The following is a 26,011-nucleotide window of genomic DNA, read 5'->3' on the forward strand; positions in this document are numbered from 1 at the left end:
AGGAAGCCACTCTGCACATTGTGTGCATGCTACCCTGACTCCAGGGCAGCTGCCCCGGGGGACAAGAACAGACCCCTAGACACCTTCCAGCTTCTGCTTAATCTCTTTAATGCTGTTAATGGCAAGTCTGGAAAAGGTTCAGGACAAAGTTCTTTTTTCTTTCTTTTTTAATTACAAAACTAACAGCTGTTAGAATCTTTTTTTTTTTCCTTTTTTCTTTTCCTGGCTACAAAATACTCTGGGGAGATGCATTATAATTTAAAATATATAATATTGCACAAACAACCAAAAGATTAATTAAACTAAAGAAATAATCACAAAGAGAAAAGCCCCATCACATCAAAAAGATTCAGCATTCTTTCCATCCCACCCCCTCATCGAAGGTTTGAAGTGGAAGTGACCACCACTCTCTTGGCATCCCTGACCACGATCCCATTAAATCATTGGTAAATACACCAGACTATGTACAAGAATCACCAGAGCAGCATCGTGAAGCACCAGGGTCTCCAGGGATTCCTGCAGCCCCTCATTCCCCCAAGAGAGGTGCAGCTTTACCAGAGTGGAGGGTGAGAGCCACAAAGATTGGTTCTGTCTTCAGGAAGAAGGGCTTTGCAGAAGCCTGATAAGAGTCACAGGAAGTTAACCCCAGCATATCCCTTAAAGAAGCAGAAGGGCTGAGGTGGAGAAATTGGGCTTACCAGAGTTGTAAGTACTAGGCTTTGATCACTGCTCCGTACCACTGGGAGCTGGCTTGTGTCCTAAGCTCCAGGGTAGTCGAGGTGGGTAGCTGGCTGGGAGGTACCCTGCCAGGCAATGCACAGAAGGGCCTGAAGTGGCCCCTCTCTTCTTGGGGAGAAGAAGAAAAGCAAGAGCAGAGTCTTGCAGGTGGCACAACTGGGCTAAGGACTTGGGTGCATCTGACATGAAGAAGCCCTGGGAAAGTCATTGGGGACATACCAGCCTGGACTGGATGAAAGGAGGTGGGAACTCAGGGTTTGGTCACTAGATTCTGAACCACGAAGAACCTTTCCAGGAATGGAAAATGCCTGGGAAGGGGAGATTTGCCAAGAGAGGCAAATTTCCCAGAATCAAATGTCTCTTACCCACTGGGATAGGAATCAAACTGTTTGCCATCTCTGCCTAGCCAAGGGCAGGTGGCATAGCCTTCCCTGCCTGCTCATGGGTGGACAGTGTGTTGACTCGGCTTCCTCCAAGACACTGGTGGGTTTAGCTTCTGTCCACACAGGCAGAAGGGATGGAACTATCCCTTGGGATTCCCCAGCAAGAGTCCCCAGGAACAGTGGGTACTTAGCAAAGAAATGTAGGCTCTTCTGGTGAGGGGTAGGTTTCCTCCCCCTTGGGTCATCCTATGGTTGGCACGAGTCAGAGTTCTTGGTTTGGATTTTGTGAGCCCCTTCCCAGATGTGAGCAGAAGCCCCAAGGGCCAGCAAGGAGTAACCCAGAATCTGGGCCCAGAGCTCTGGTTGACAGAGGCCATTTGGGGAACATTCTTGGTCAGTGTCTTCCAGGGCCGGGCTGAGACGAGCGAGGGAAGTGGGAGGTGCTGTGGGAGGGGGAGCTGATTGCACTGGCTCCCCTCATTCCCAGTCCTCCCACTCTACATCTTCCAGCTGCAAAAGGGAGGGAATAATGGAGAGCACAAACATACATTTACTCCTCTGAGTCAAGCCCAGACCCACGCTCCTCTTGCTGCCTCCATTTCCAGATAGCCATCCCCCAAACCCCACCATCTCCCTGGGCCATACCCTGCCCCCGTATGAGCATATACCACTAGTCCTAAGGAACATGTCAGGGGAGCAGAGCTGCCCTCTGCCTCAGGGGTGACTTTGCTGCTCGGACTATTCTAGACCCAAAGGAAATGCTTCCACCAACTAACACTGGACTCTATAAGGGGACGTCCTTTAAGGAACCAAGTCAGTCAGTCCTTTAAGAAAAACTCGTCTCCTGCTGAGCACAAAAGAACATGAGTCTGAGAGGCAGAGAACTTAAGAGTGGTACTCTAGTTAGAAGCTAGCATGGTCCTGGACTACAGGTGCTCACAGGGACTTCACTAGGGACTCCAGCACCCTAGTCCCCGGCTGAAGGCTCCTCAGGCAACCTTCCCATGACCTGCTGTTAGCTGATCCCTGGAATGACAGGTTATGGAATGACTCTGCTCAGGTATACTATATGTCAGGTTTTAAAAGAGGGCTGCAAAGACACAAAAGCTCCCATGGCATGACAGGGCACCAAGGGCCTGCTCTGCCTTGGGTATAGTGAGGTCACAGGTGCAATATGCTTTTGCATAGGTCACTACCTGCCCTCAGGCTTCGGTTTCTTAATATGAAAAACAAGGCCCTTACTGTGCCTCTTCAATAGGTTTGTGAGCTACATGATAAAAGAAATTATGTGGTTCTTGTGTGACAGTGGAAGTAACACTGACTTGAACCAGATGTCTGGGCTGTAACCTCAGTCCTTTCACTTGGCTGTGAGAGCTTTTTTCCCAGCCTTTCATTCAAAATGACCCATTCTCGATTTTGAGGTAGTAACTTACAACTGGACTGGGTCTTGTGCACTGGTACAGTAACATGTACTAGTGCTCCCATGTCCCACAAGCTATACCTAATGTGTACATGCATTGTCTATCACAGCTTATATGTTAATAATGATCTATTCCACGTTTTAGATGAGAAAACAGAAGCTCGGGTTAAGTGATTAGCTCTAGATCATACTGTCTTTTGTTTTTAAGGTTAGGAATCTGCTCAGGTCCCACCAGGGGACCGTGAGTCAGAAGATTTAGGGCAGGGTTTGGTGTCTGTACTTTTTAGAAGTTCCTCGGGTGATTTTGACACAGAGCTAGTGTCAAGATCTCTCCCATCCATCCACCCTGAACTGAGGCAAAGCAGAACCTACTGATGACAACTGCTCAGGGCCTGAGTGGGAGGTCCGAGCTCTCTTTCCCACAGCCTGCTACCTCAGACAGGCACAGGGATCAACCCTGAGAGGACAGTTGGGCTTCGTGGGGAGAGTCCTCAGACCCTGGGATTGCTGGGCTTGCTTCCATAGCCAACCAGGTCCACTTACCTCCCCGGAGGCATCCACTTTGGAAAGTGCCATCTGCACTTCTTCTTCAGTCATGTCCAAGTCAAAGTCCTTTTCCCAGTCCTCGCTGATGTCGGTGCTTGAGCCTGGAACCATGATCCACAGTGTGAAAGGCAGGAAGGGGTATTTGAAGGTCGTAGCTGGAGGTGATGGCACTCTTTAAAAGGGCCTGACAGATACACACCAATTTTGCATTCTACTGTCACTGTGGCTCACTTCTCACTTTTAAGAATGTAAGGAAAAATCCTGGATTCAAAAATTTAGCCCAAAGGATGTTATTGTAGTGCTGCTATAGTGATGAAAAGTTAAAACTACTTGAAAGTCCACTGATAGGGAATTATAAAAATAATGTAAAACATTTATATACATGACAAATAATATTAAACTATTAAATGAGAAAAACACTTTGGTCCAGAGGTTCCCTGGGAGCCACAGAAATCCTCCAGAAGAAATTAACAATGAATTTCTTCCTCTTTATTCACTCCATTCTACCTACACTGATCTTGCTACTCCTGAAACACACCAGGCACATTCCCACTTTAGGGTCTTTGCATAGGCAAAGATATTTGTGGATATCTCTTCCTCAGATATCCACAGGCCAACTTTCTGGCTTCCGTCATACCTTGGCTCAAATCTCACCATCTAAATGTGGCTTACCCTAACCGGCCTTTTAAACTGCAACCCATCCTCCTCACTCTGCTCTAGTTGTTTTTTATTCCTACTGTTTTATCACTTTCTAGCCTATTTCATCATCAGATTTAATATGTTTAGTGTCTAAGAACAGAGGAGCTAGAATGAAAGCTCCCCAAGGGCAGATGAGATTTTCGTTTTGATTTTTTTATATATTCCAAATGACCAGAACACATAGCTTGTACTCAGTAAATATTCATGGACCCTTTCTCTAAACCAAGATTTCACAAACTATGGCCCGTGGACCAAATCCACCCTACCACCTGTTTTTGGAAATAAAATTGTGGCACACAGCCATGGCCATTTGTGTACATATTATCTATGGCTGCTTTCAGGCTACAATAGCAGAGCTGAGTATTTGGGACAGACTGTATTTCCCCCCCGCAAAGTCTAAAATATTTGTGATCTGACTTTATAAAGTTTACTCATCCCTGCTCTAGGTGATTCTGATGCCTGCTGAAGTTCGACAACCACTGCTCTAAACATTTATATTTGGGTATGACTTCTTATAGGCAATATTAAAGAATGTAAATGTGAAATTATTACTAATAAGAAAACACAAAAATAGCTCCTGTAAAAAAAAAAAGTATATGTAGTATAATTCCGTTTAAAAAATATGTTCATAGATGCATGCACACAGACAGAAAAGATGAGCAAGATACCCACAAAAATACTAACAATAGTTATCACTAGGTGATGAGGACTTGGGGTAATTTTCTTTTTTTCAAAAATGAACACATTACTTTGTAATTTTTTTTAAAGCACCTTTAAAACAAGTAGGCCTTGATCCTCCAATAGCATGACCTGTAAACATCTTATTTCTTGTCCAGCTTGTTCCTCACCAGGTGCCTAGGCTCTGAGACCCCTTAAGCCCTGCCCCCACATTCATTATAAGGAGTATCCCACTGGTCTCTCTTCCTAGCCACCTAGCTAGCCACAAGTGGTATAATAAGAGCATGGTCTCTGGAGCCAAATAGACCTGGGTGGAATCCCTACTTTCATCTATTGTGTAGTCTTGGGCAAGTTATTCTGAACTTCGGTTTATTTATAAAATAAGGATAGAACCACCTCTTTGCAAAGAACCACTGGAAGAGCTTATTAGAATAGACTCTGCCTCCACATCCCCCTCATTCGGATTCAGCAGACCTAGGTGGTGACCCAGAATTTGCATTATGAACAGGTACATGGATGATTCTGTATAGACCAGGGCCTGCAGTTTGAGATACAACAGTGTTAAGATTAGAAGTTTCAGTGTAAAGTGACACTATACACATAGTGGATATTTAACAAATGGACCTGTTAAAGGCCTTGTTTCAGAATTAAGTAATGTTGCACATGGTCCTACAGCTAGTCAGGGGCGTATCTGCAACCAAGACCCAGTTCTTCTGACTCCATATCTAAGTATCCCTGTGCGTGCAGGACACTCTGGTAGCACCTAGCTGTCAGTGCAGGCTTCCTGTGGAGTAGAAGCCAGACTCCTGGCTGATTCCTCACTTCAGAGCTGTGGCCATGGCTATGACAGCTTTCCCTAAACTCAGGTTGTCCCCTGAGGTTAGGGATTTGAAATTCTCTTCTTTAGCTTAAATACTAGGGAAGACCCTTCCAGGGATAGAAAACAGAGTGTCAGCTACAATTTTCAGAGTACTTCACATACACACTCTAGAATGGGTATTCACAGTCCCAATTTACAGATGAGTAAATGAAGGCTTTGATGGAGATGTGAACCTGGCCTCCCTGCCATCTGTCCCCTCCCACCATCCCGTCCTGTCACATACAGAGTAGGAAGATCTCCATTACACTGTGTACATGGCAGAAAACTGACCAATGTAACAATAGTTTTAGACTTCATGATGGAGTTTTACTGTTTTTTGATTACTACCCTCAGGTGGGACACAGCTCTGCAATGATGGGATATACCCTGGGTCCTTGGGAACCCCTGTGGCTAGGACACCCCAAGAGATTCTGTTGTACCCAGAGACCAAGCCTCCCTCAGGTCATTGTAGGAAGTAGACATAAGAGGGAAAGGAATCGCTCTTTCCCTCCATTCTTCCTTTTAAGATTTACTCCCTCTACTCCGTTCCCACTGTCCCACCCTAGCCCAAGACCCTGGCTTCCCTGCACTAAGTGACTACAACTACCTTTGGTGAGTCTTCTACATCAAATTCGCAGCCCCTCCTTTCACAAATCCCCAAGTATGTCAGAGACAGTATAGCAGAACAATTAAGAGCTTATGTTGCATCTTCCCCATAATCTAATTTTGTCCAATCTCCTCCACCCACCATTCTTTCTTTTTCTGATCATGCTCTCTAATAGCCCAATTCCAAATGGAACCTAAAATTTTTAACCCTTCAGCCGTTTCACTGTTATTACCTCCTTTATTCAGCTCATATTCCATGAGCCATCATTCTGATCATTTCTTGCATATACTTGGGCTCTCTTCATTTGCTCTACTGATTTTACCTGGTTAAACTTGAACCCTGGTTATATCTAACTCTCTATCTGCTCTGTGCCGGCACCTGAGCAACTGAATGTGGCTGGACAAAAGTACAACACTGCTGACTGGTGTCTCTTAAAATTCATGACCACGATACCTCAAATGTGCCTTTAGTACCGCCCATCCCAACCCAATACCTATGGGGTACATCATCTACTTCTGTATTCTCCTAAAGGGCTATTTCACACTTTTCTAAATACTTATTGCATAGGTGATTGGTCTCAGTTTCCTCCCAGTAAAAAAATGGGGAAAACTGCACAGATCTCATAGGGATTTTGTGAAGACTGAGTGATTATGCATATCAAGTATAACTCAGCAGAGCTATACAGACAGATAGAAAGTGTTCAGAGAATGACACCTCTTATCATCATTATTTCTCCAAGGCAGAGCTCTGCTCAAATTTCTTCTCTGACTAAGGACCTGTCATGGAAAAATTACCCCCAATTTACAGAGGAGTAAATGGAGGCTTAGAGATCAGTAACTTTTCTAAGTCACATGCATTGTGAGCAAAATTGGAATCTGAACCCAGAACTGTTGGAACTCCAGAGCCTGAGCCCTTAGCCTTTGCATGTAAGGCTCTTAGTACAGGCTGGGCACATGATATAAGCAGCATGCCCTGCTGCGCAGTGGTACCAAGTCGAATCCTCTAAATTCAGCTTAAGATTTTAAGTTCTTAAGTTCTTTCTGAGTCAACCCATCTACCCTTCTTGTTTCTCCCTCTCATAGGAGACAATATAGAAAAGTGGGCTTGGTCACCACCCCTTAAATGTGCCCCATGCTCTCTGCTATCAGGATTTTGTAGGCCCGTAAGCCTGGACCACTCCCCCGCACCTGCCCCAAACTCTCCAACTCTCCTGTGTAACACCTGTCTCCTCGGTGAAACACATGCTGATGCTCAGAGGTTCCTTCTTCTTCTGAACTTCTCCAGTACCAAGTCTGTCCCATACTGCTCCATGCTTCATCATAAAGACTGCAGCTTTTGCCCCTCCCTCCTCAGTGTCTCATAAAGAGTAGGTAGGAGCTTAAGTGATGACCTCACTAAATCAGAGTGTTGGAAACTAGAAACCCTGCAGTTTCTATCAGCGAGCAGGGTAGGGTGTGGTAGGGGCTAAATGATTATCCTGAGGTCACCCAGGAGAGAAGACCCTTGATATCAATCAATATCAGAGGAATTCTCACCCCAGGATAAGGCTGAATTGTCAAAAGGATAGAAATTGGTACAATGTGGTAGGTAGTTAAGGGCATGGGCTTCAAGCCAGACAGACTGGGTCTGAATCTGGGCTTTCCACTACTGGCCATGTGAATTGACAAGTTACTTAACATTTCTGAGCCTCACTTTTTTTGTTCATCTGTAAAATAAGGAGTAATACTGACCTCACTGGGTTGTGAGATGTGAGAAATTAATATTACACACTTAGTATAGGCTCTGACATAAACCTTATTTTGTTGACTCTAAGACCTCAACAATTGTAAGATGCATCCTTATTTCTGAGAATCAGTGCATCTTAGAATTGATGAAATATGGTAATAAATACTCAATATATAGTAGCTGTCATCATTATCAGTATCACAAATGAAAGAATTCTGCTCCTAGGATCCTCACAAGGGACAAAGAGACAAGCCTGCCTTGTGAGGTGTCAACTCTCATCTGCCCTACCCCACATACTTCCTTGGGCTTTGGCCTTGACTTACCTTTCTTTCCATTGTTGGAAGGTGTAGACTTTCCACTGTCTGAGTTCAGCTCAAACACCCGTAAGTCTGTGAGCACCTCATCCCTGAGACTCTCTACTCTGGCTGGAGGCCTGGGCTCTGAGCCACTGGTGCGGCTGGCAGGGGTGTGGGGCTTGGACTGCACTGGGGGCGGGGGTCCAGTCTCGCCCACGTCCACAGCCAGGCCCTGATCCTCTAAAGATGCCTCTAGAAGCTTTTGAGACAGGTCCTTGGGCAGCACTGGCTCTTCAGATGCGGTGGCAGGCTTGGCAATCTGTGTCACGAGGGAGATGCTTTCGCTGCTCTCTGATGGGGTCACCTCTGTTGGAAGCTCAACTGGGGTCACAAGATTCTCTTCACAGGGGCTCTGGGGGCCAGGTCCTCCTTCAAAAGATGCAGAAGTTTTGACCACAGGAAACTTTGCCTCTTTTGGAGATGTGGGTGAAATGCCGACAAGCTCCTCTGTCAAGAGAGAAAGGTAAGGAAAGAGGACAATGTGCCCTGGTCAGCCCCAAGATAACCTTAGAGCTTTCTGAAGACAGACCTCAGGTTCCTGCCAAAGTTTACTCCGATCAAGACTAAAGGGCACATTTCCTCACCCTTCTCCACTGCAGATACTCTGTTGGCCAAAGTCTCTCCTACTCGTGAGGCCTAGCACATGTCTGGTGACTTCCAGAAACATAGCCCAAGATGGCATTATAGATTAGAAAGCCAAGATTTGTAAATCAGTCATTTTTGGGTTCAGATCAGGCTCTGCTACATCCTAGGTGTACGATCTCGTAAAAGAGAAATAATGGAGTTGTGGTAATGACCCCACATGTAAAGCTCTTAGTACAGGTTGGGCATATCATATAAGCACTTAACAAATGTGTTAATATTATGTTGTGCAGATGGCTCCAACACACTGTCCTAAGCTGAGTTACCAAGTAGAGGATCTCCAGCTCCTGTCCTAAGCCAGCAGTCCCCAAGTCTAGATGGGCCTTAACATTATCAGGGGAGTTTGTTAAAAATACAAATTTGGCCACATCCACAAGGAAGGGAAGGGAATCTGGAATTTAAATAAGCATCACAGGTGACTCTGAAGCAGCTAGTCCATGGCCGCCGGGGTAATCTGCTAAAACTGACACAAGGGCTTTCTGTACCTAAACCTGGGATTCCGCCAGCCTTGCTAAACGTCTCGTTAGCTCAGCCTATCTTCAGCGTGCGCATGCTGTACTTATTCCCTACTCTTCCCTGGGGTGCCATGTCGCTCCTGGCTTCAGAGAGAATGGTTCAGACAGTTCTCCAAAGGCAAGACCTGCTACCTGCCCATCTCCTCTCAATACCTCTTACCTTCTTCCTCTTCCCATCCAGGCTCTTCAGAGATGCTTTGTTCTGCCCGCTGCTTCAGGGCATCCCTCCGGGCCTGCTCCTGAATGTGGGGAAGGAGATTGCCAGGAGAAGTCAGGGCACCCTCTTCCCAGATCTTGGTAAGTCAGGAGACCCCAGAACTCTTGGTACCTGGTATTCCCTTCTTCCCTCAACAAAATCTAGCCCACTTCCCCCATAGCCAAGTAAAGTACCTCCTCGGGTTAGGTGAACATACCTGCTCCAGTTGATGAACTTTATAGAAATACCGATGCCAGAATTCTGAATGTGAAACAGCCGCTGGCACCTGGACAGAGGAAATGGATAAGACTCTTGGAGTGGTTTTGTGAGATCTGCATCCCCAGCCTTATCAGCCAGCTCCCAGCCACTCTGGATTTCAGACACAGACATGCTGAGCAGTGATAATCAGCACTGCTACCTCACTCCTGCTACCTTCCTGGCCCAGTGTGGCCAGGAGGGAGAAAAAAAAACTTCCATCAGGCTTTGCCGGCCCTTCCATTTTTCATCATGACTGCCAGAAACCTGGCAAATCAGTTTCCCCCATGCAAATTCTTGGCTCAGGTCCTGGCTGGTTTGGCCCTACAGCAGTGGTCCCCAACCTTTTTGGCACCAGAGACGGACGAGTGCTCCTATGAGAATCTAATGCCTGATGATCTGAGGTGGAGCTGAGGCGGTGATGGTAGCGCTGGGGAGCAGCTGCAAATACAGATGAAGCTTCACTTGTTCTTCTGTTGTTCACCTCCTGCTGTGTAGCCTAGTTCCTAACAGGCCACAGATTGGTACCATTCCACAGCCCCGGGGTGGTGAACAGGTTCCTAACAGGCCACAGATTGGTACCATTCCACAGACCCTGCTCTGCAGGGTCTCCCACTAGCTCTATAGGATCTCCCACTGCTGTCTAGGCCAGATGACTCCAAAACGACTCTGAATATGTCCCTCCCACCTCCCGACACCTTAAACTGGGAGCTGGCTGAAGTCCTGTCAGCTGGGCCCTCACCATCTTGGTGTAGAGGGCCCGGATGGAGGGGCTGCCTACAAGGAGTTCTGAGATCTCCCCTTTCTTCTCTTCCAAGCAGAACTGGGAAAGCCAGGCGTCAAACAATTCCGGGGGCCCTGTAAAGGGACAGACACTGATGGTCAGTTCCCTGGGTCTGGGCCTACAGAAAACACACCTAAGCTTGAACATGGACATTGGGGAAAGCTTATGGTTTTTTCAAAGCCATTTGGCCCAAAGTGGCGGATAAGGCAGGGTGAAGGGGTAGGTGGACCTCACTGACATCAGGGCGCAGCACCTCAGTGATCTTCAGAATGGGCTACAGACTCCATTCTCTCCCATGACTGCTCGTGTTTTAGCCCACTGCACTTGGTCCTCTCTGAAACAGCTGTTCTCAGGTCACCAGTGACCCATGATGCCAGATCCAATGGCTACTTCTCTGTCCTCCCTCATGTGACCAACCCAATGTCTCCCGGGGCCAGTTTCTGGCCCCGGGAGACATTGCTTTCCTCTTGAAGCCCTCTTCTCTACTGGCTTCTTACTCTTTGGTGATTTTCTTCTCATTTCTTTATTTCCATCTGAGTCTTCCATGGGGACCTTCCTAGATGCCTCCCTATCTAGTCACTCTGGATTCCACTTCCTCAGTGTCTCTTATATGCACACCTTCCTCTTCATTCCTCCTGCCACTTCCTAGGTTCTGGCCTTACTTTTGACATGAGGATTCCTACCGAGCCTCCTAACTGGTCTTCCCATCTTCTGTCTTGCCCTCTCTTTCATCCTTGGCAACAATGCCCAGGGCTCTTTTATAAAATATAAGATCTGATCGCCTCGGGCCTCAAAACCCTTCAATAGTTCTCTATAGGAGGGCCTTTTAAGCCCATCTTTAGGACACAAAGATGGGCTTCAAGGGGTCAAAGAATTCCTATTTTGCATATAAAATTCTGTGGAGAGAGGGTTTGTCATTTTCAACAGATTTTTAAAGGCTTTTGTGACTAAAGGTTAAAAAGCACTACCTTGAGCATTTTAAGGCAAAATTCAAATTGCTTAGTCTGGCACGCAAAGTATTCCAATCTGGCTCCCACTGCGGCTCTGCCTTCATTCCCTCACATGCACCCTTTAATCCAGCCTTCCCAAATGTCTAGGTATTCTATTTTTTCTCGACCTTCAAATGTCCTGTTGCCATGCTTGAATACTCATCCCCCACTTTAAAAAATAAAATTAGTTTACTGCTAATTCACCCTTAAAACCTCAATTCAAATGTCACATCCTAGGTTCCCAGGCTGGGTTGAGTGCCATCCCTCTGGGTTCCCACTGCCCCCATCTTTCTGTGGAAACAGTCACTCCATCTCTACTATCTTTATTCCTGTTTCTCTCTCCTAACAGCAGGTTCCTAGAGGTCTGAACCAGGGTTTGACTCATTTTTGATCTCTAGTTCCCAGCCTGGAGCTTGCTGTACAGCAGAGGTTTAGCAAACAGGCAGGGCAACAGAGCTGTGAGGGAGCCTGAGCTGAAGATGAGGGAGAGGAGCAAAGCCTCTGCAGACAGGGATGAAGACAGCCTAGGTCAGGGAGGAAAAAGGGACCACCAACTCATCCTACTAGATGTAAGGTACACACTAGCCCCACTGTGGTCCCTCTACACTGGGGGTGGTACTGCTACCAGAGACAAACAGGGAGCACAGCCTTGACCCCCTTGGTCTCCCTGCCCTGCAAGCCTGCCCCCTCACCGCTACCCCCTCACCATCTGGTTCATTGCAGTAGGTTGCTGGGTCTGACTGCAGGCTATAGAGGCGAGCCTATAAGAAACAGAGAACATAAATTCTGCAGTGCTGGGCAAAGAAAGCACCCCCTCCCTGCCAGAGTACCCAATCAACCACAGTCCAGCTTCTCCCCTGCTGGCTACCATACCCACAGGGCATGTGTCAATTAAAACTGTAGCTAGGGAGTGAAGCGCTGGGCCAGGAGTCCAAAACTGAAGCTCCCAGAAAAATGGTCTTTCACCTAGTATTCCACCCAGTATTCCACCCCTGGGAACTAAGAAAATACAGTATAAACAGGCTACAAAATTATATGTATAAAATGCTTTTGAATTATGTGAAATTTGACAAATGCTAGTACAAATATATTAATAAAGTCCAAATTCATGAGCAAGTTTTGAAATAATGTAACTTTTCCAAATTAAAACCATTCATCAAGACTTAATGTCACAGTCAATCTTCCAAATGAACTGTAAGCTGTGTTCTCATCAGGGCCACAGAAGTGGCAAACTTTAGCTGGTCAACAGAAAACCCTATCTTCCTTCCTCAGTATTGCATGAAGCACGGGCTGGCTGGCTGCATCGGAACTTCAGCAAGTGGTTTTTGTGATTCGTTGTTTATAATTTAAAATCCTGTAATTTAAAACTTTTCACGATTCCACTCAAACATTCACTAAGTGGTGGTGTTAATTCTAGCGCTGAAAAATGTGCTTGAAAAATCAGTACATTTAGAGTGGAACTTCAGTGTGGTAAAATGCTATCAAGAAAGCCAAACTGCTATGACACCACACTGTGAATGTAGGAGAAAACATTCCATGAAATCCAAGAAGTAATGATGAGAAAATAAAATGTGGTAGAAATATACTACCATTGTCTAAGTGCTTTGAAGACATCCTCCCCCACCCCATATATTTATTCCTATTGGAAATTAGTCTTAAAGAACCCAAATGTGGAAAAGATTATGCCTGTAAAGGTGATCCCTCAAGCATTTATTATGATTGAAATCTGAAAGGAATCCAAATGTGCAACACTAGGGAAATAACTGAATAAATTACACTATATTCATTTGTAAAAATTTAAAGATATTAGAAATGATGGTGATTGGGAAAAGTGCTAAATTTAATGTTAATTTTTTAAAAGCAGGTTACAAAATTGCATGTTATTATAAAATGCCTTTTTTGTTAAAAATAAAAAACCCAAACTATCTTTACCCATGTTTGTAAACAAAAAGAAACGAGAAATCAGTTTTCTCTGAGTGATGGGATTATGGGTTTAGAAATAATTATCTTCTTGCTTATCGGTATTTTTAAATTTAATTATGCACATATATTTATTTTTTAGTGTGAACACATATTGCTTTTGTGATTATTGGTGGGAAACTAGAGCTCAGCGCTATTAGGCACCAGCAGGGGAGGCCGCCTGTGAATACCTTGGTGCCATCATAGGGCTCAGCTGTGCCAGAGGGTGTGCCCATCAGGGTGATGACATCGCAGTCGATGGTTTTGTCTGGTGAAGGAGCAAAGGTGTCGGAAATCACACCTAGAAAGTCAGATAATCCCTTCTTCATTTTCTCCGTCGCTCCTGAGGAGCCTTCAGTCTGCAAAGAGAAGCCAGCAGAAGAAGCAAGTGGCCCAGGAATAGGCTACAATCTGGGATATGGGGTATGGAGGGGTAAAGGATCAGGAGCAAAAGTGTACCGTGTATGTGGGGACCAGGGAAGTGCTCATGACCTTTCACCCCATCTCTAGGGCTGGAGAAGGAGAAGCAGCCAGGCTTTCCATCCCTCAGATAGGGGGTGGGGGGTGGGAACAGAGCTACAGTAGGCCTGTACAGGCCAGAGAAGAGCTCTTTGATTGGCTGTTTCATCAAAATTTCAAAGCCGTCCAGGCTGATCAAAAATTGACAGACGAGGAGCTATGCCATGGACATTCAGTGGGGAAGAGAACTCCTGGGTAGAGTGATAGAACAAGTACTAGCTATGGAGTCAAACTTGAATTTGATTCCCAGCTCTACCACCTGTTGGTTAGAAGACCTAACCCCTCCCCGAGTCTCCACTTCCTTATCTGTACAATGCAGATAAATATACTTCCTTCAGAGGGCTACTGTAAAGATTAAAAGAGATAAGGCATGTATAATGCCTGGTACAGAGCAAACATTTAATAAATAATGGTATTGTAATATCACAATTTCATCATCATTGCTCAGGAAGTAAGATATATTTGGCTGAAGGTTGGGAGAGTTAAGGGTAGAATGAGAACAGATAGTTTTCCTTAGAGACAAGCCTAGGACCAGCTGCGGGCCAATGTCTGGACGTCACTGAAGGGGTAGGTAGGCCACCAAGCTTGAGACACGCTAGTTAGAATGCGGAAGAGCGAGCAGGGATAGGATGCTGAAAGACAGGGCCAGGTTCTAAAAACTTCATGGAAAACTATATCTGTATTCCTGATTAGGCTGTCCAGGCATTTTAAACCTAGAACCTATTCAATTTGGCACATGTTGGCACAGGTATACAATCATATTTGTTAAAAGAAAAAAAGAATAAATAAATCAAAGAAACAAGTGATGTCCCTGCTACTGGCTAGACTTAACACAGCTGAGCAGGATTACTACTTGTCATTTATGCTCATCAGTAGCTATGCAGGCAGCAGTATTTTACAACATTCAACAAAAAATTTGGCTAAAAAAACTCCAAAACATGTTTTTCACAACATGGCTTCTAGAGATAAGCAATTGATTCAGATGGTGATCGAATGAGGAAACTGCAATCTGTCTCAATACTAAAGGAAAAACTGTAATATAAAACCAGTACATTGTATTTCATCGGAAACTGGAGACTTGCAGGAACATCCTTATACACAGTTTTCACTTTCACACTGACTTCAGAATCTAACTCCTATCTCACAAGAGGATTCCACTGGATATCTCTGATTAATAAAAACAGGGCCAGTAAGAATATAAGTTGGTACAACCTTTCTGGAGGATAGCTTTGCAATGGATATTAAAAGGCCTAAAACTGTACTCATTCTACGATCTCTTTCAATATTTTATTATAAAGAAAATGTTAAGGGCAAAGATTTAGCAATTGGAATGTTCGCTGCAGCTCTGTTTACAACACGGGAAAAAACTGAAACAGGAAACTAGGAACTGGTTAAACCCACATAATACCATACCATTTGTGATGCTGCAAGAATGAGGTCTCCAATGATTACGACGAAAAGTGGTTATAAAATATGGTATTCAATTGATTCCAATTTTGAAAAAGAAAGTGTACATACGGGATATACTCCCCAAATATTAATAGTAGTTATTTCTGGGAGATGGGAATATGGGTGTCTCAAGGCCTTTCTTTCGCTTTTACTTATATTTTGTAAACTGTCTACAATGAATGACTTTGATAGAAAAACCTTTGCTAAGATAATACAGAAGTGGGAAAACTTATTATTACTTAAAATATGTAGCTTGTTTGCTTGACACACATAATTCTTTCAAAATGGATGACTATGGGGAAAAATAAAATCATGTAAAAAAAATGTTAGAAAGGTTGGGAGCCCCTACCAGGGTTCCAGGGCAGGTCAGGCTGTGAAGGACAGTCACTTGGAGGATATAGGTTGTACTTACAGCCAGCTTCTCCTTGACCACACTGGCCGTGGCTGCAATGGTGCAAGCCGTGTCATGTTGCACCACCTGGGTGAACTCTGTCAGGTCTCGCTTCATGAATTCCAAGGCTTCAGAGGACTACGGAAAACAGAGAGGAATGACAGAGCCAGCTGGCTCTACTACCCTTTGTTCTTGTTCCCTGTGCTTCTTTGGTACCAGAAAGACACACAGAAAACTGAAGTGATATGGAAAGCCTGGGCTCAAAAACACTGTTCACTTGTCCCAATTCCAAGACCTGATATCTGACAACAGAGAGCACAGAGGAACTTCCTGCTGCTCTGAGAACAGGAACTGAGTATCAGCCCAGACCCTTACAAGCTGTATAGCAATGAGTAACTCTCACCTAGTCCTCAGCTGTCTCCTCTAAAATGAGGGAGGTGGCCTGGATCAGTGGTTCTCAAGAACAGACTGGGTAAGAAGACACATATAACTTGAAAACAAAACAATTTGCTGCGTTGTTTTGATATGCCTTAAGACAATGCATTTGTTATTTGTAACATGAAAAAAAGGTGTGATTTTTTTTATCAAAGGATAAAAAGGTGTGATTTTTTTTATCAAAGTGTTTCTACCTTATTTGTTATCGGGAGATTCAGCCGAAATGAGGCAATACGTAAAATTATCTGAATGGTTTACTAAACATGTTGCATTAATAAAAGATTAGAAAGTTTTTATGAGTAATTTTTGACAATTTAATACCAGTAAAAGATGTGTGATTTTGTGATTTTTACATGCAACAGAGAGGGTGTTAGGTAAATAATGGATTGGATTCTCAGGCACTTTCTTGATCCCACCATTCCAGGGTTCTATTCACCCACACAGCTCCTTTGAGTGAACTGATACTTGCTTCTTTGAGTGAACTGATACTTGTTTCTTACCCTGCATTCAGACCCAGTTTGAGACAGCAGACTCTCAGCTCTTGTCTAAGTCTTGCCCTGCCTTGCTTCATTCTCACCTACTCAAGGATGCCTTCCTGGACTACCTCTGTGCTCACTCCTGCAAACCCTCTTATTTTACACGAGTATAATCACCTGCATTTTTTTAGCATGTTTTTGAGTATTCTGGTAGGTTTTTTTTTCCTTGGGGAAGGGCCTGCTTAGTTTTTATCAGCCCAGGAAGTCTCTGAGTGGGGCAGTCTCATCTATCAGCCAGAGGCTTCCTCGTCATGCCTCCTCATCAGACTTGGGCCTCCTCGGGTCATTTATTAATTCTCTCTCTCCATTCAAAATGCAGTCTAGGCTGACCTGCTCTTTCATCTGGATTTCTCCCAGTTGCATCAGATACCTCTCCTAGAGAAGCTTCCTGGAGAAGCTTCCCTGATGCCACCTCAGACTAGGTTGGCACTCCCCTGCTTCATGTTCTAAGGGTATCTGCACATTCTCTTTAATATTTCTCATACTTTAGACTTATGATTACCTGTTCAATGGCTATCCTCCTGCATAAACTGCGAGTTCTGTGAGCATGGAGCCCATGTTTTTATTCATTGATGCTTCCCCAGTGTCTGATATAGAGTCTGACATGGGTAGGTGCTCAAAAAATGTTTGCTTGTTAAATTTACATGTATCAGGGCAATTTAAATTATATAACCAATTGCATCATTATTTGATGAAAGGTTGCCTCCCTAACTAGATTGTGAGTGTGGAGGGGACAAATATGAACATGGTGCTTGCTCTCAAGAAGGTCAGTCTGCTGGAGAAAATGCTCACATAATAGTGCTGACATACAAGGACAGACCAGTGACCGGTGTATTATAGGGAAATGGAAAGACTTGTTGAAGAGGAGCATGGACTGTGCTCTAAAAAGTAAGCAGGAGTCAGCCCAGGGAGCCTGGGCATGGTGGAGCATGGGGTTTACTGAGGCCTATAAGCATTTTAGCTCTAGTGAACATAAAAGTTTAAAGCAGAAATTGTGAGGGATAAAGCTGGAGAGGTTGCCGAGGGAGACTATGGAGTACCTGGTCAGCCCTGTGGGTGATGGGGAGCTACTGAAGATTTGAAAGAGGTGGGACATGATGAGATTTGCATTTTTAATAGGTCATTCCAGTGACTGGTATGGAGGATAGGTCCAAGGGTGACAAGATCAGAAGAGGGAAGAAGACCAGTCAGGAAGCTGTTGCAATAGTCCAAGAAAGAAAATGGAAGAATATGAATAAGAAGAGTGCTGGTACGGATGAAGAGAATGAGACTGGTTCAAAATATATTAGGCAAAAAAGGTGGATTTAGTGACTAACTGCATATACTGACCAAGGACAAGACAGAGTCAAAGAAGAGCTACTGGCTGCAAAACTAAGTAACTAGTGTAGATGCAGTGCTGCCAACTGACAAAGGAAATGCTAAAGGGGGAGCACGTTTACAAAGAAGATGATGACAATGACTTTGGTCACATAGAATCTGCAGTGACTTTGGGATATCTGAACAGTTGTCCGGCAAGAGTTATTCTCAGACACTCAAGCTCAGAGAAAAGGACTGAGTCACCTTAACATGAAAAAGGAGTAGTTTGTAAACAGAGCAGTGGACTGAGGACAAGGATCCTCAAACAAACCTTTAAGGGGCAGGTGGAGGAAAAGAAACTCATGGAAACAATCAGGAAAGGAAAGCCTGCAGAACTAAGAGAGAATCATGTCACAAAAGGCAAGGGAGTAGAGTTTCAAGAAAGAGGGAATGATCACTAGTGTCAAATGCAGCTGAAGGGTGCAGGAAGATAAGGGCTGAAAATCATCCACCGGATTTGGCAAGTGGAAGGTAAAGCTGAGTGTGTATAAAGATAAGTTTATATGTGGTGGCTTCCTGGGTGGGGAGAGAGTTAAGAAAGATGCTGTTGACCTTAAATTTTAAAAAGCAGGAGCTGAGATGGTCTCCCTGAAGTAGAAATTGAAGTGGTTGAATAGGAAACTTGAAAGAAGAGTTAGGTTTCGGGAAAGTTTCTAGATGCAACGGAGGAGAAGCAAATTAGAGACTGAAAAAGCTTGCTGGGGAGTGCTCAGGCCCAGAAGAGTTTGGAAAATCTGTGGTGGGGCCAAAGAGCAATGTGACTTTCTCTACCCGTGTCTGTGGGCAAGTGCGCACACATACACACACAAACACACACAAATAGGTGAAAGTAAGGAGAAGAGGAAAGCAGGTTATAGCACCATCTCAGAGCTGTTCCTCTGGGCCAATGTATGCTATGGGGTGCAAGAGAACTGAGGGTGCTGGGAACTGAATGGTCCACATGGAGCCAGGCTAGGAAGGGAAGGAAGCAAGACCAGGAAAGTACTGAAAGATCGAGAAAAAAAAGGAAAATGGACTGGTGGTATTTAAGAGGTTTCCCCATCACTCTCAACACTTAGTAAAAATAGTCAACACTTATATAGTAATTACTGTGTGCTAGATATTATTCTTAGGGCTTCACGTATATTTCTATTTAATCCTCACGACAATCCTATCAAGTATGTGTTAGTATTCTCATTTTACAGATGAGGAACTAAGGCCTAGAGAAGTTAGCTAACTTGCCCAGGTTCATATGAGTAAGTAGCTAAGACAGGGAAATTAACTTTCCTCTTTATGAATGGGGAATTGTTAAAGGCAGAAGCCTCACTTACCCCCCGTTTTCAATGAGAGTTCTCTAAGAACAAAGATGGAAAGCAAATCAACCACCTATTTTTCATGAGTTATGGCAAGACTAACCTTGAGGGAAACACGCAAGAGGCCCTCACACAATTGCTAAATAAATGTCAGACTCTTAGTTGATCAGCAAGAAGCAAGCTACTTGGGGGTCTCTTCTATTAACCTCAGTGTGAAATTCTCTATCTTGGTTCTCATCAAAACACAAACCGCTCAAGGCATTCTCAGATTTGCTGGGCTGTAGGTGAAAGAAATACATAGGCCAGGGGAGGATGAAAATGCTCCTAGATGAGAAGGCTGATGAAGCCAGAAGCTTCCTGGTGTCTGCCCTGAAGGATTCATCCCAATTGCTTGAGGTAAATAGTAATTAACTTTTTCCAGAAGTCATTTGAGTTGGTTTTGACAAACTAGCCTGGAATGAAACAGAAACGCACGATGGCATCGTTCATTGGCAGAGCCAAACTTCACTCATCCCACAGGTATTGCTGTCTCTCCTATAGACTAAGAGCTTTGTGAGGCCCAAGATTGCAGCTGTTTAGCTAACATGGGTATCTTCAGGAGAGGGCTGGCTGTGGCGTATACGCTAATATTTAAATGACTGTAGGAGTAAGTTTCTATCGCTAAAATCCTTTTTCTTCAAGGCCTACTACAGATGTTCTCTCTTCCGCGAAGTTGTGAATTTCCCAAGCTGGAATAAATTGCTATGGATTCCTACGAAAGGGTCGCTCCAGCCTTTAAAATAATCTGGTCTGGGGTGGGGGAGATGGTCTGTTCTCCTGCAGGTCTAAAATTAAGGTCCAAGTAGGGCTCATCCCTGAGGCCCGGCACCAATACTGGTCGGGCGGGGTCGCTCGGACCAGGTTGCAAAGAGGCGGCGCGGGGCCCTGCCGGAGGAAAGGAGCCGGCTCAGCTTACCTTTTCTTTGACTGTCTGGTAGCTCTGCTGCAGCCAGCTCCGCCACCATCCCACGTCCTCCCTGTGGAAGACAGACACATCAAGCGGCCCCGCAGTGCGACTCTTGCCCGCGCAATGGTCGGGTCTCAATTTCCCCCTCGGATGTGGCCCGCAAGCTGAGGTTTTGCAGACCGCTTTCCCAACCCCTCATACTTGTGACTCCACCCCGCCTTTTCAGCTCCGTCCACTGCCGCGCTGGCCTCCTGTTCCCCACCGGGACCCTGGCCCAGCACCCCGACCCTGGGAGAATTCAGGCCCCAACGCCCGAGAGCTGGATGACAGGCTCACCCTTCTGCCATCTTGCCTGCGTGACATCACCACTATTTACTGACCTTTGACTTCCGACACGGCACCGCCCCCTCAAGCACCGCCCCGGAATGCTCAGCCCAATCCTCGTGCGGACAGGGCCTTCATACCAATTTCCCCCCGCCCCCGTCATCATTTGACTCCGCCTTCTTTGAGTTTGGTCCCGTCTCTGTCCGAGTTCAAGCCCTTATACCTCCGCCCCTTGGTGTTAGTCCAATCCTCACCAGTTTCTCGTAAGGCCCAATTTCCCCAAGCGTTAGCCCCCTTCTCACCAACCTCGAATCTTTCTCCGTCCCAGTCAACGTCCGCTACGGTGGCTGCTATGGGCCACGGTCAGCTCGCTGGCTGAGTGGCGGAAAACTGGGAGTAGAAAAAAGGGAGAGAGTCCCGCTGGAGCGAACCCGGCTGAAGCTCATATGTCTTGATCCCTGAGCTCAGGGCTATGACCGCCCCTCCCCGCCCCCGTTTATGAAACCAGCCGCGTAGCAGCTGCATGGGGTCTCTTCGGGCTACTTCGACAAGCTCAGACTGCGGCGCTCTGGGCCAGAGTTCGGAGGTGCATGGAGAAAAATTCAGAGGTGACTTCGATGCAGCCTCCGGAGGGGCTCTCGGGTTATCGGGGAGACACACATTCAGTGTTTCAATTCAAAACAACTCGAGTCGGATGTGGTCAGGAGAAATGTGGAGACGGTCTGGAGGAGGGAGATTTGAGGAGTGTGTGAGGGTGGTTGGGGGTGGAGGGAGAAGGAGGGGAAGAGAGGGAGAGAGGAGAGGAAGAGGAGGGAGAGGGAATATGAATGAAGATGGGGGAGACTATGCACTTGCACTAGATCCCATTCCCTTGTCTCTTTCAGGGTGTAGCTTTATAGTTCTCTCCCCGCCACCTCATTTCCTTTCCCTCTACACGATTATTCGTATCATACATACTGTTATTTCTCCCATCTTAAAAGCAAGCAAGCAAACAAAAACCAACTCCTTCTTGACCCTACACCATTTCCTTACTCCCTTTCACAGCAAAACTCCTGAAAGACTTCCCTATACTCGCTGCCTCCAATTCCCCTCTCCTCGCATTCTCTCTTGGACTCACTTCAGTCAGGTTTTTGCCTCCCCACAATCCTTTGAAATAATTTGTTAGGATGCCAAGATCAATGACCAATTTTCAAATCTTACTTGAAAAAACAGCACCTTATTTAACACAGCTAATCACTTTCCTTCTCTTTCAAACATTTTCTTCACCTGGCTTCCAGGACACCATGTTCTGACTTTCCTTCTATCTCACTAGCATCTTCCTCTCAGTGTTCTTTGCTGTTTTCTCATCAACCTTTGTTGCTGGAATGTGCCAGAGTTCAGTCCTTGGCCCTCCTTTTCGATGTCTATAATCATTCCTCAGATGATCTCATCAAGTCTCATGATTTTAAATGTCATCTATATATACACTGGAGACTCTCAAATTTTCTCACCAGGCCACACATCTCTGAACCCCGGGTTTTTGATCTCTATTTGGATGTATAATAGACATATTAAACTTAACATGCCCTGAACCCCTCATGTATCCACCTCAACTTACTGCAAACCTTCCTAAGGCTGTAAATGGCAACTTCATCCCTCCAGTTATTCAAGCCCCAAACCTGAGAGACATTTCTTTCATACTCCGAAGCTAATTCCTTGGCAGATCCAGTTGGCTCTACCTTTAAAACAAAACCAGAACCCAGTCACTTCTCACCACCTCCGCTGCTACTATGTAGGTCTAAACCACAATCATCTCACCTGGATAAATACAAAAGCCTCTTAACCATTATTTTTGTGTCCACTCTTGCCTTCCTATAGTCTAGTTTTAATTCATTATGAAAGTAATCTTTTAAAAAAACATAGGACAGTGGAAATATAAAATGGTGCAGCTGCTGTGGAAATCAGTACAGTGATTCCTCAAAAAATTAAACTGAATTATCATATGATCCAGCAATTCTACTTCTAAATATATACCCAAAAGAATTGAAGGCAGGAACTCAAACAGATATTTGTACACCCATGTTCATTCCTGCATTATTCACAGTAGCCGAGGGGTAGAAGCTACCCAAGTGTCCATTGACAGATGAATGGATAAACAAAATATGGTATATATCTACAATGGAATATTATTCAGCCTTTTAAAAAAAGGAAATTCTAATACATTCTACAACATGAAGCTTGAAGACATTATGCCAAGTGAAATAAGGCAGACATGAAAGGACAAATATCGTATGAGTTGATTTATATGAGGTAGCCAGAGTAGTCAAATTCATAGAGACAGGAGAAGTGGTTTCCAGGAGCTGGAAGGAGGGAGGAATGGGATTAGTATTAGTGGGTGAAGTTTCAGTTGGGGAAGATGAAAAAGTTCTGGAGATAGATGGAAGGGGAAAAGAAGATGAACATGAGGCTATAAAGGTCATTAACATCTAGATTCCTGAGACCCTTGGATGACAGTGAAAAATTTAAACCTAACGCATGGACAGAGGAGAGTCACCAAAGATTTCTGAATAAGAAAGTGACTTGTGCTGTGAGGGTGATATGACCAAATGACCGTGTGCTACTGTTAATAGGTCTAATGAGGCCACTTATTAAACAGGTGAACATTTTACATAACGTACCTTGTGTGATAGCCCTATTGGGTAGGAACCATTTTTAAATCTTTATTTTATATTAGGAGAAGCTGAGATTCAGAGAGATGGAGGGCTTTTCCCAAGGTAACACACCTAGGAAATGGCAGAACTCTGATTCGAAACCAGGGCTGTTTAATAAAATCAAGTTTCTGCACATTTTATATGTCTTAATTTTGTCCAGCCTCATATCCAGACAGGCAAGAACTGCATCCTGTCCTTCACTGTGTTCACCTTATCTCATTCTCCTACCTCCAGGCCTAGCACGGTGCTTGCCCATTAGGTACTCAGTGTGTATGGACCAAGTGAGACCCTCTGCTTGGATCTCTTTGGTCTTCCCCATCCGTTCACCTCCATACCTTAACCCTTGGCTCCCTTCACCTACACCAAGCATATCTGGATTTAAATCCCACCTCAGTCACTTCCCAGCAATGTGGCCTTGGGCAAGGTAACTTCCCCTGGCTTTAGTGTCTTGATCATTAAAATGGAGATGGGACTCCTGGTTGTTATGAGGATTAAGTAAAAGAAGTATAACGCCCAATAGACTATGTCGTAAAATCCTCAGTGTGGTAATTATTATTGTCTTAGTCGCTTACCCCTGTCTTCAGAGCCTAACATGATGCTAGAAAGCAGTAGAGTGTTAACAAGCATCTGTTGAAATAAATGTTATGTTGAAAGAACACTGGACTGGGCAGAGGGAGATTTTAATCCTGGGTATGGACATTGGTCACTTTTTCTCTCTGGAACCGTTTTTTTATTTTCCTTCCACTATCCTTGGAAACTCTAAGTTTTCTTTTAGCTCTAAGGCAAAGTATGAATGCATAAATTCACCCCATCCCTGACATCAGATCCCCCTCTGACCAACATTCCCTTCTTGCACTGCTGGACCCCTCTTGGCTAGAGATTCTTGTCCCAGGATCCTCTTGGCTTTGGCTCCCCAGAAGCCATGACATCCAAGTGCCACCAGGTGGTGCTGTTTACTCATTCAAGTGAAGTTGGCTCAGGGTTTCTAGGCAGGGTTTACAAGAATGGTCCTAGGATGTCCTTCTAGCTCCTCTGGAGAGACTGGGCTTCCTCAGTCAGTGGAAGGCAGCTCAACCCGGGATGATCCTGAGAGGTGAAGTTCCCAGACTGCCCTGGTTCTGCTGTGGAGATTCCACCATAGACTTGGCAGCAGACCAGCTCCATAACTTACAGTACCCAGTGCAAAATGAAAATGCCTAAACTGCTGGTAGAGGCAACACAGGGCATGCCTAAAAGCCAGCAGAACAGTTCTAGTTCAGCTTCTAACGCTGGCTGTTGAAATTCAAGAATTTTAAGCTGGCTGTTGAACACAGCTATCAAATATACTTTACTATCTTCTATGCTTTTGAAGGGACTTAAATTTATTGTATCTGTATGGTAGAAATACTATATAATGGTTTGTTACTTACTGTATCTTTCTTCCCAACTCTGCATTCAGTGATGTCACATTGGTAGTTTAAAACTAACAAAGTTGGGAGTATTTAATCCTCAAAATCTACAAACACCACACATCATGTCCCCCAGCCCCAGCCAGCGTTAAACTTTTGCCAGAACTCCCCTGGTTCTGGTTGTACCCCTAACATGCTGTGTGGTGTGATCTTGAGCAAAGTCTTGTTCCTTCCAGCTTCCTTTACGTTCATGTATTATTTTATAATTTACAAAAGGGGGGCATCCTTTGTGTGTTGGCCACTATTGTCTCATGTAATTCTTAGAACCACCCAAGAGGTAAATTATCGTGGTCCAAAGAACAAAGGATGTTGCCTCTAAAGAGCTGATGACTTTGGCTCCTGGGGTGGCTGTCACCAAGGCTCCCAGGTGGTGGCGCTGTGGACTGGCTCAGCACCAATAATGTTGAAGCAAGCCATGTTACCTTTTTCTGTGGTTCATTCTCTGCATTGGTAAAATGATGATGATGATGTCTTTCTAGTTGCCTCCAGCATTGTTGTTGGGACTCATGCATCATATGCCTGCTCCCTGGCTATATCTGAGAGTGGGTAGAGGAAAGATCTAGCCCCCTAGGCTTTTGCAACAACAGTGAGGGTTTTTCCAAAAAGGGAGACTGGGCTTGGATGCTTTAGGAATTCAGGAAATACTGCTTTGGTAGATTGATTATTTTGAGCTGAAGGCACTTGAATAAAAGCAAATTCAGGGAGTGGTTTTCTCTGAACTCTCCTTATCTGCTTAACAACAAATCCTTCAGAAGGAACTTCAGTTGTCACAAATCTCCTCTCCTGGAGTTTTGTCAACCAGGGAAGATTGATTCTTATCACAGGAAGAAGACTAGACACCATACCAAGACAAACTTTGTCACAAACTTCCATATCTCTGATCTATTCTTCTAAAGGGCCCTAATCATTCACCTTTCTTAAAAATCATTTATTCTTTCCTATAAATGGTCTACCTCTCCCCTCCTCTTACCCTATTAAGATGGTATATTAGCTTTCAAATCCCACCACTTTGGGGGATATTTACCTTTTTTCCCTGTGATGTCCCATACACACAATATTAAAAATGAATAAGCTTGTATACCTTTTATACTGTTAATCTGCCTGTTATCAGTTTATTTCATAGCCTTGACTATCAAAACTAGAAGCATAGAGCTGGAAAGTTTTTCCTTCCTTACAATATGGATGGCTCAAACATTAACTGTCCTATGAAATCCACTTGCTGCCAAACACATACACCCTGAGTTCCAAACTTAAACTTGCTTCCCACTTAGCAG

General features: G+C 44.7%; 1 protein-coding gene across 1 annotated transcript; it reads right to left on the bottom strand.

The window, feature by feature from the left end:
• Positions 1 to 91: 91 nt before the first annotated feature.
• BSDC1 (BSD domain containing 1) lies at positions 92 to 20,654 on the bottom strand. The gene is made up of 11 exons (XM_039836907.1): positions 20,612 to 20,654; positions 20,285 to 20,345; positions 15,732 to 15,848; positions 13,543 to 13,710; positions 12,099 to 12,153; positions 10,362 to 10,477; positions 9,582 to 9,650; positions 9,329 to 9,407; positions 7,979 to 8,458; positions 3,085 to 3,188; positions 92 to 1,631 (listed from the first exon to the last, which is right to left on the bottom strand). The coding sequence occupies exons 1-11, from the start codon at positions 20,620 to 20,622 to the stop codon at positions 1,599 to 1,601; spliced, it is 1,293 nt and encodes a 430-aa protein (XP_039692841.1). The 5' UTR covers positions 20,623 to 20,654; the 3' UTR covers positions 92 to 1,598.
• Positions 20,655 to 26,011: the final 5,357 nt, after the last annotated feature.

Source organism: Pteropus medius, unplaced genomic scaffold (genome assembly GCF_902729225.1).
Source record: "Pteropus medius unplaced genomic scaffold, Ma_sr-lr_union100, whole genome shotgun sequence".
Classification (NCBI taxonomy): domain Eukaryota; kingdom Metazoa; phylum Chordata; class Mammalia; order Chiroptera; family Pteropodidae; genus Pteropus; species Pteropus medius.

What these genes read in the sequence shown, in the direction of transcription:
- BSDC1 (XM_039836907.1), bottom strand. An exon ending in TGGTCAAGGAGAAGCTGGCT is followed by an intron (nt 13,711 to 15,731) that starts GTAAGTACAACC and finishes TTCTCTTTGCAG; the next exon opens with ACTGAAGGCTCCTCAGGAGC. An exon ending in AGCCCTATGATGGCACCAAG is followed by an intron (nt 12,154 to 13,542) that starts GTATTCACAGGC and finishes TGTTTCTTATAG; the next exon opens with GCTCGCCTCTATAGCCTGCA.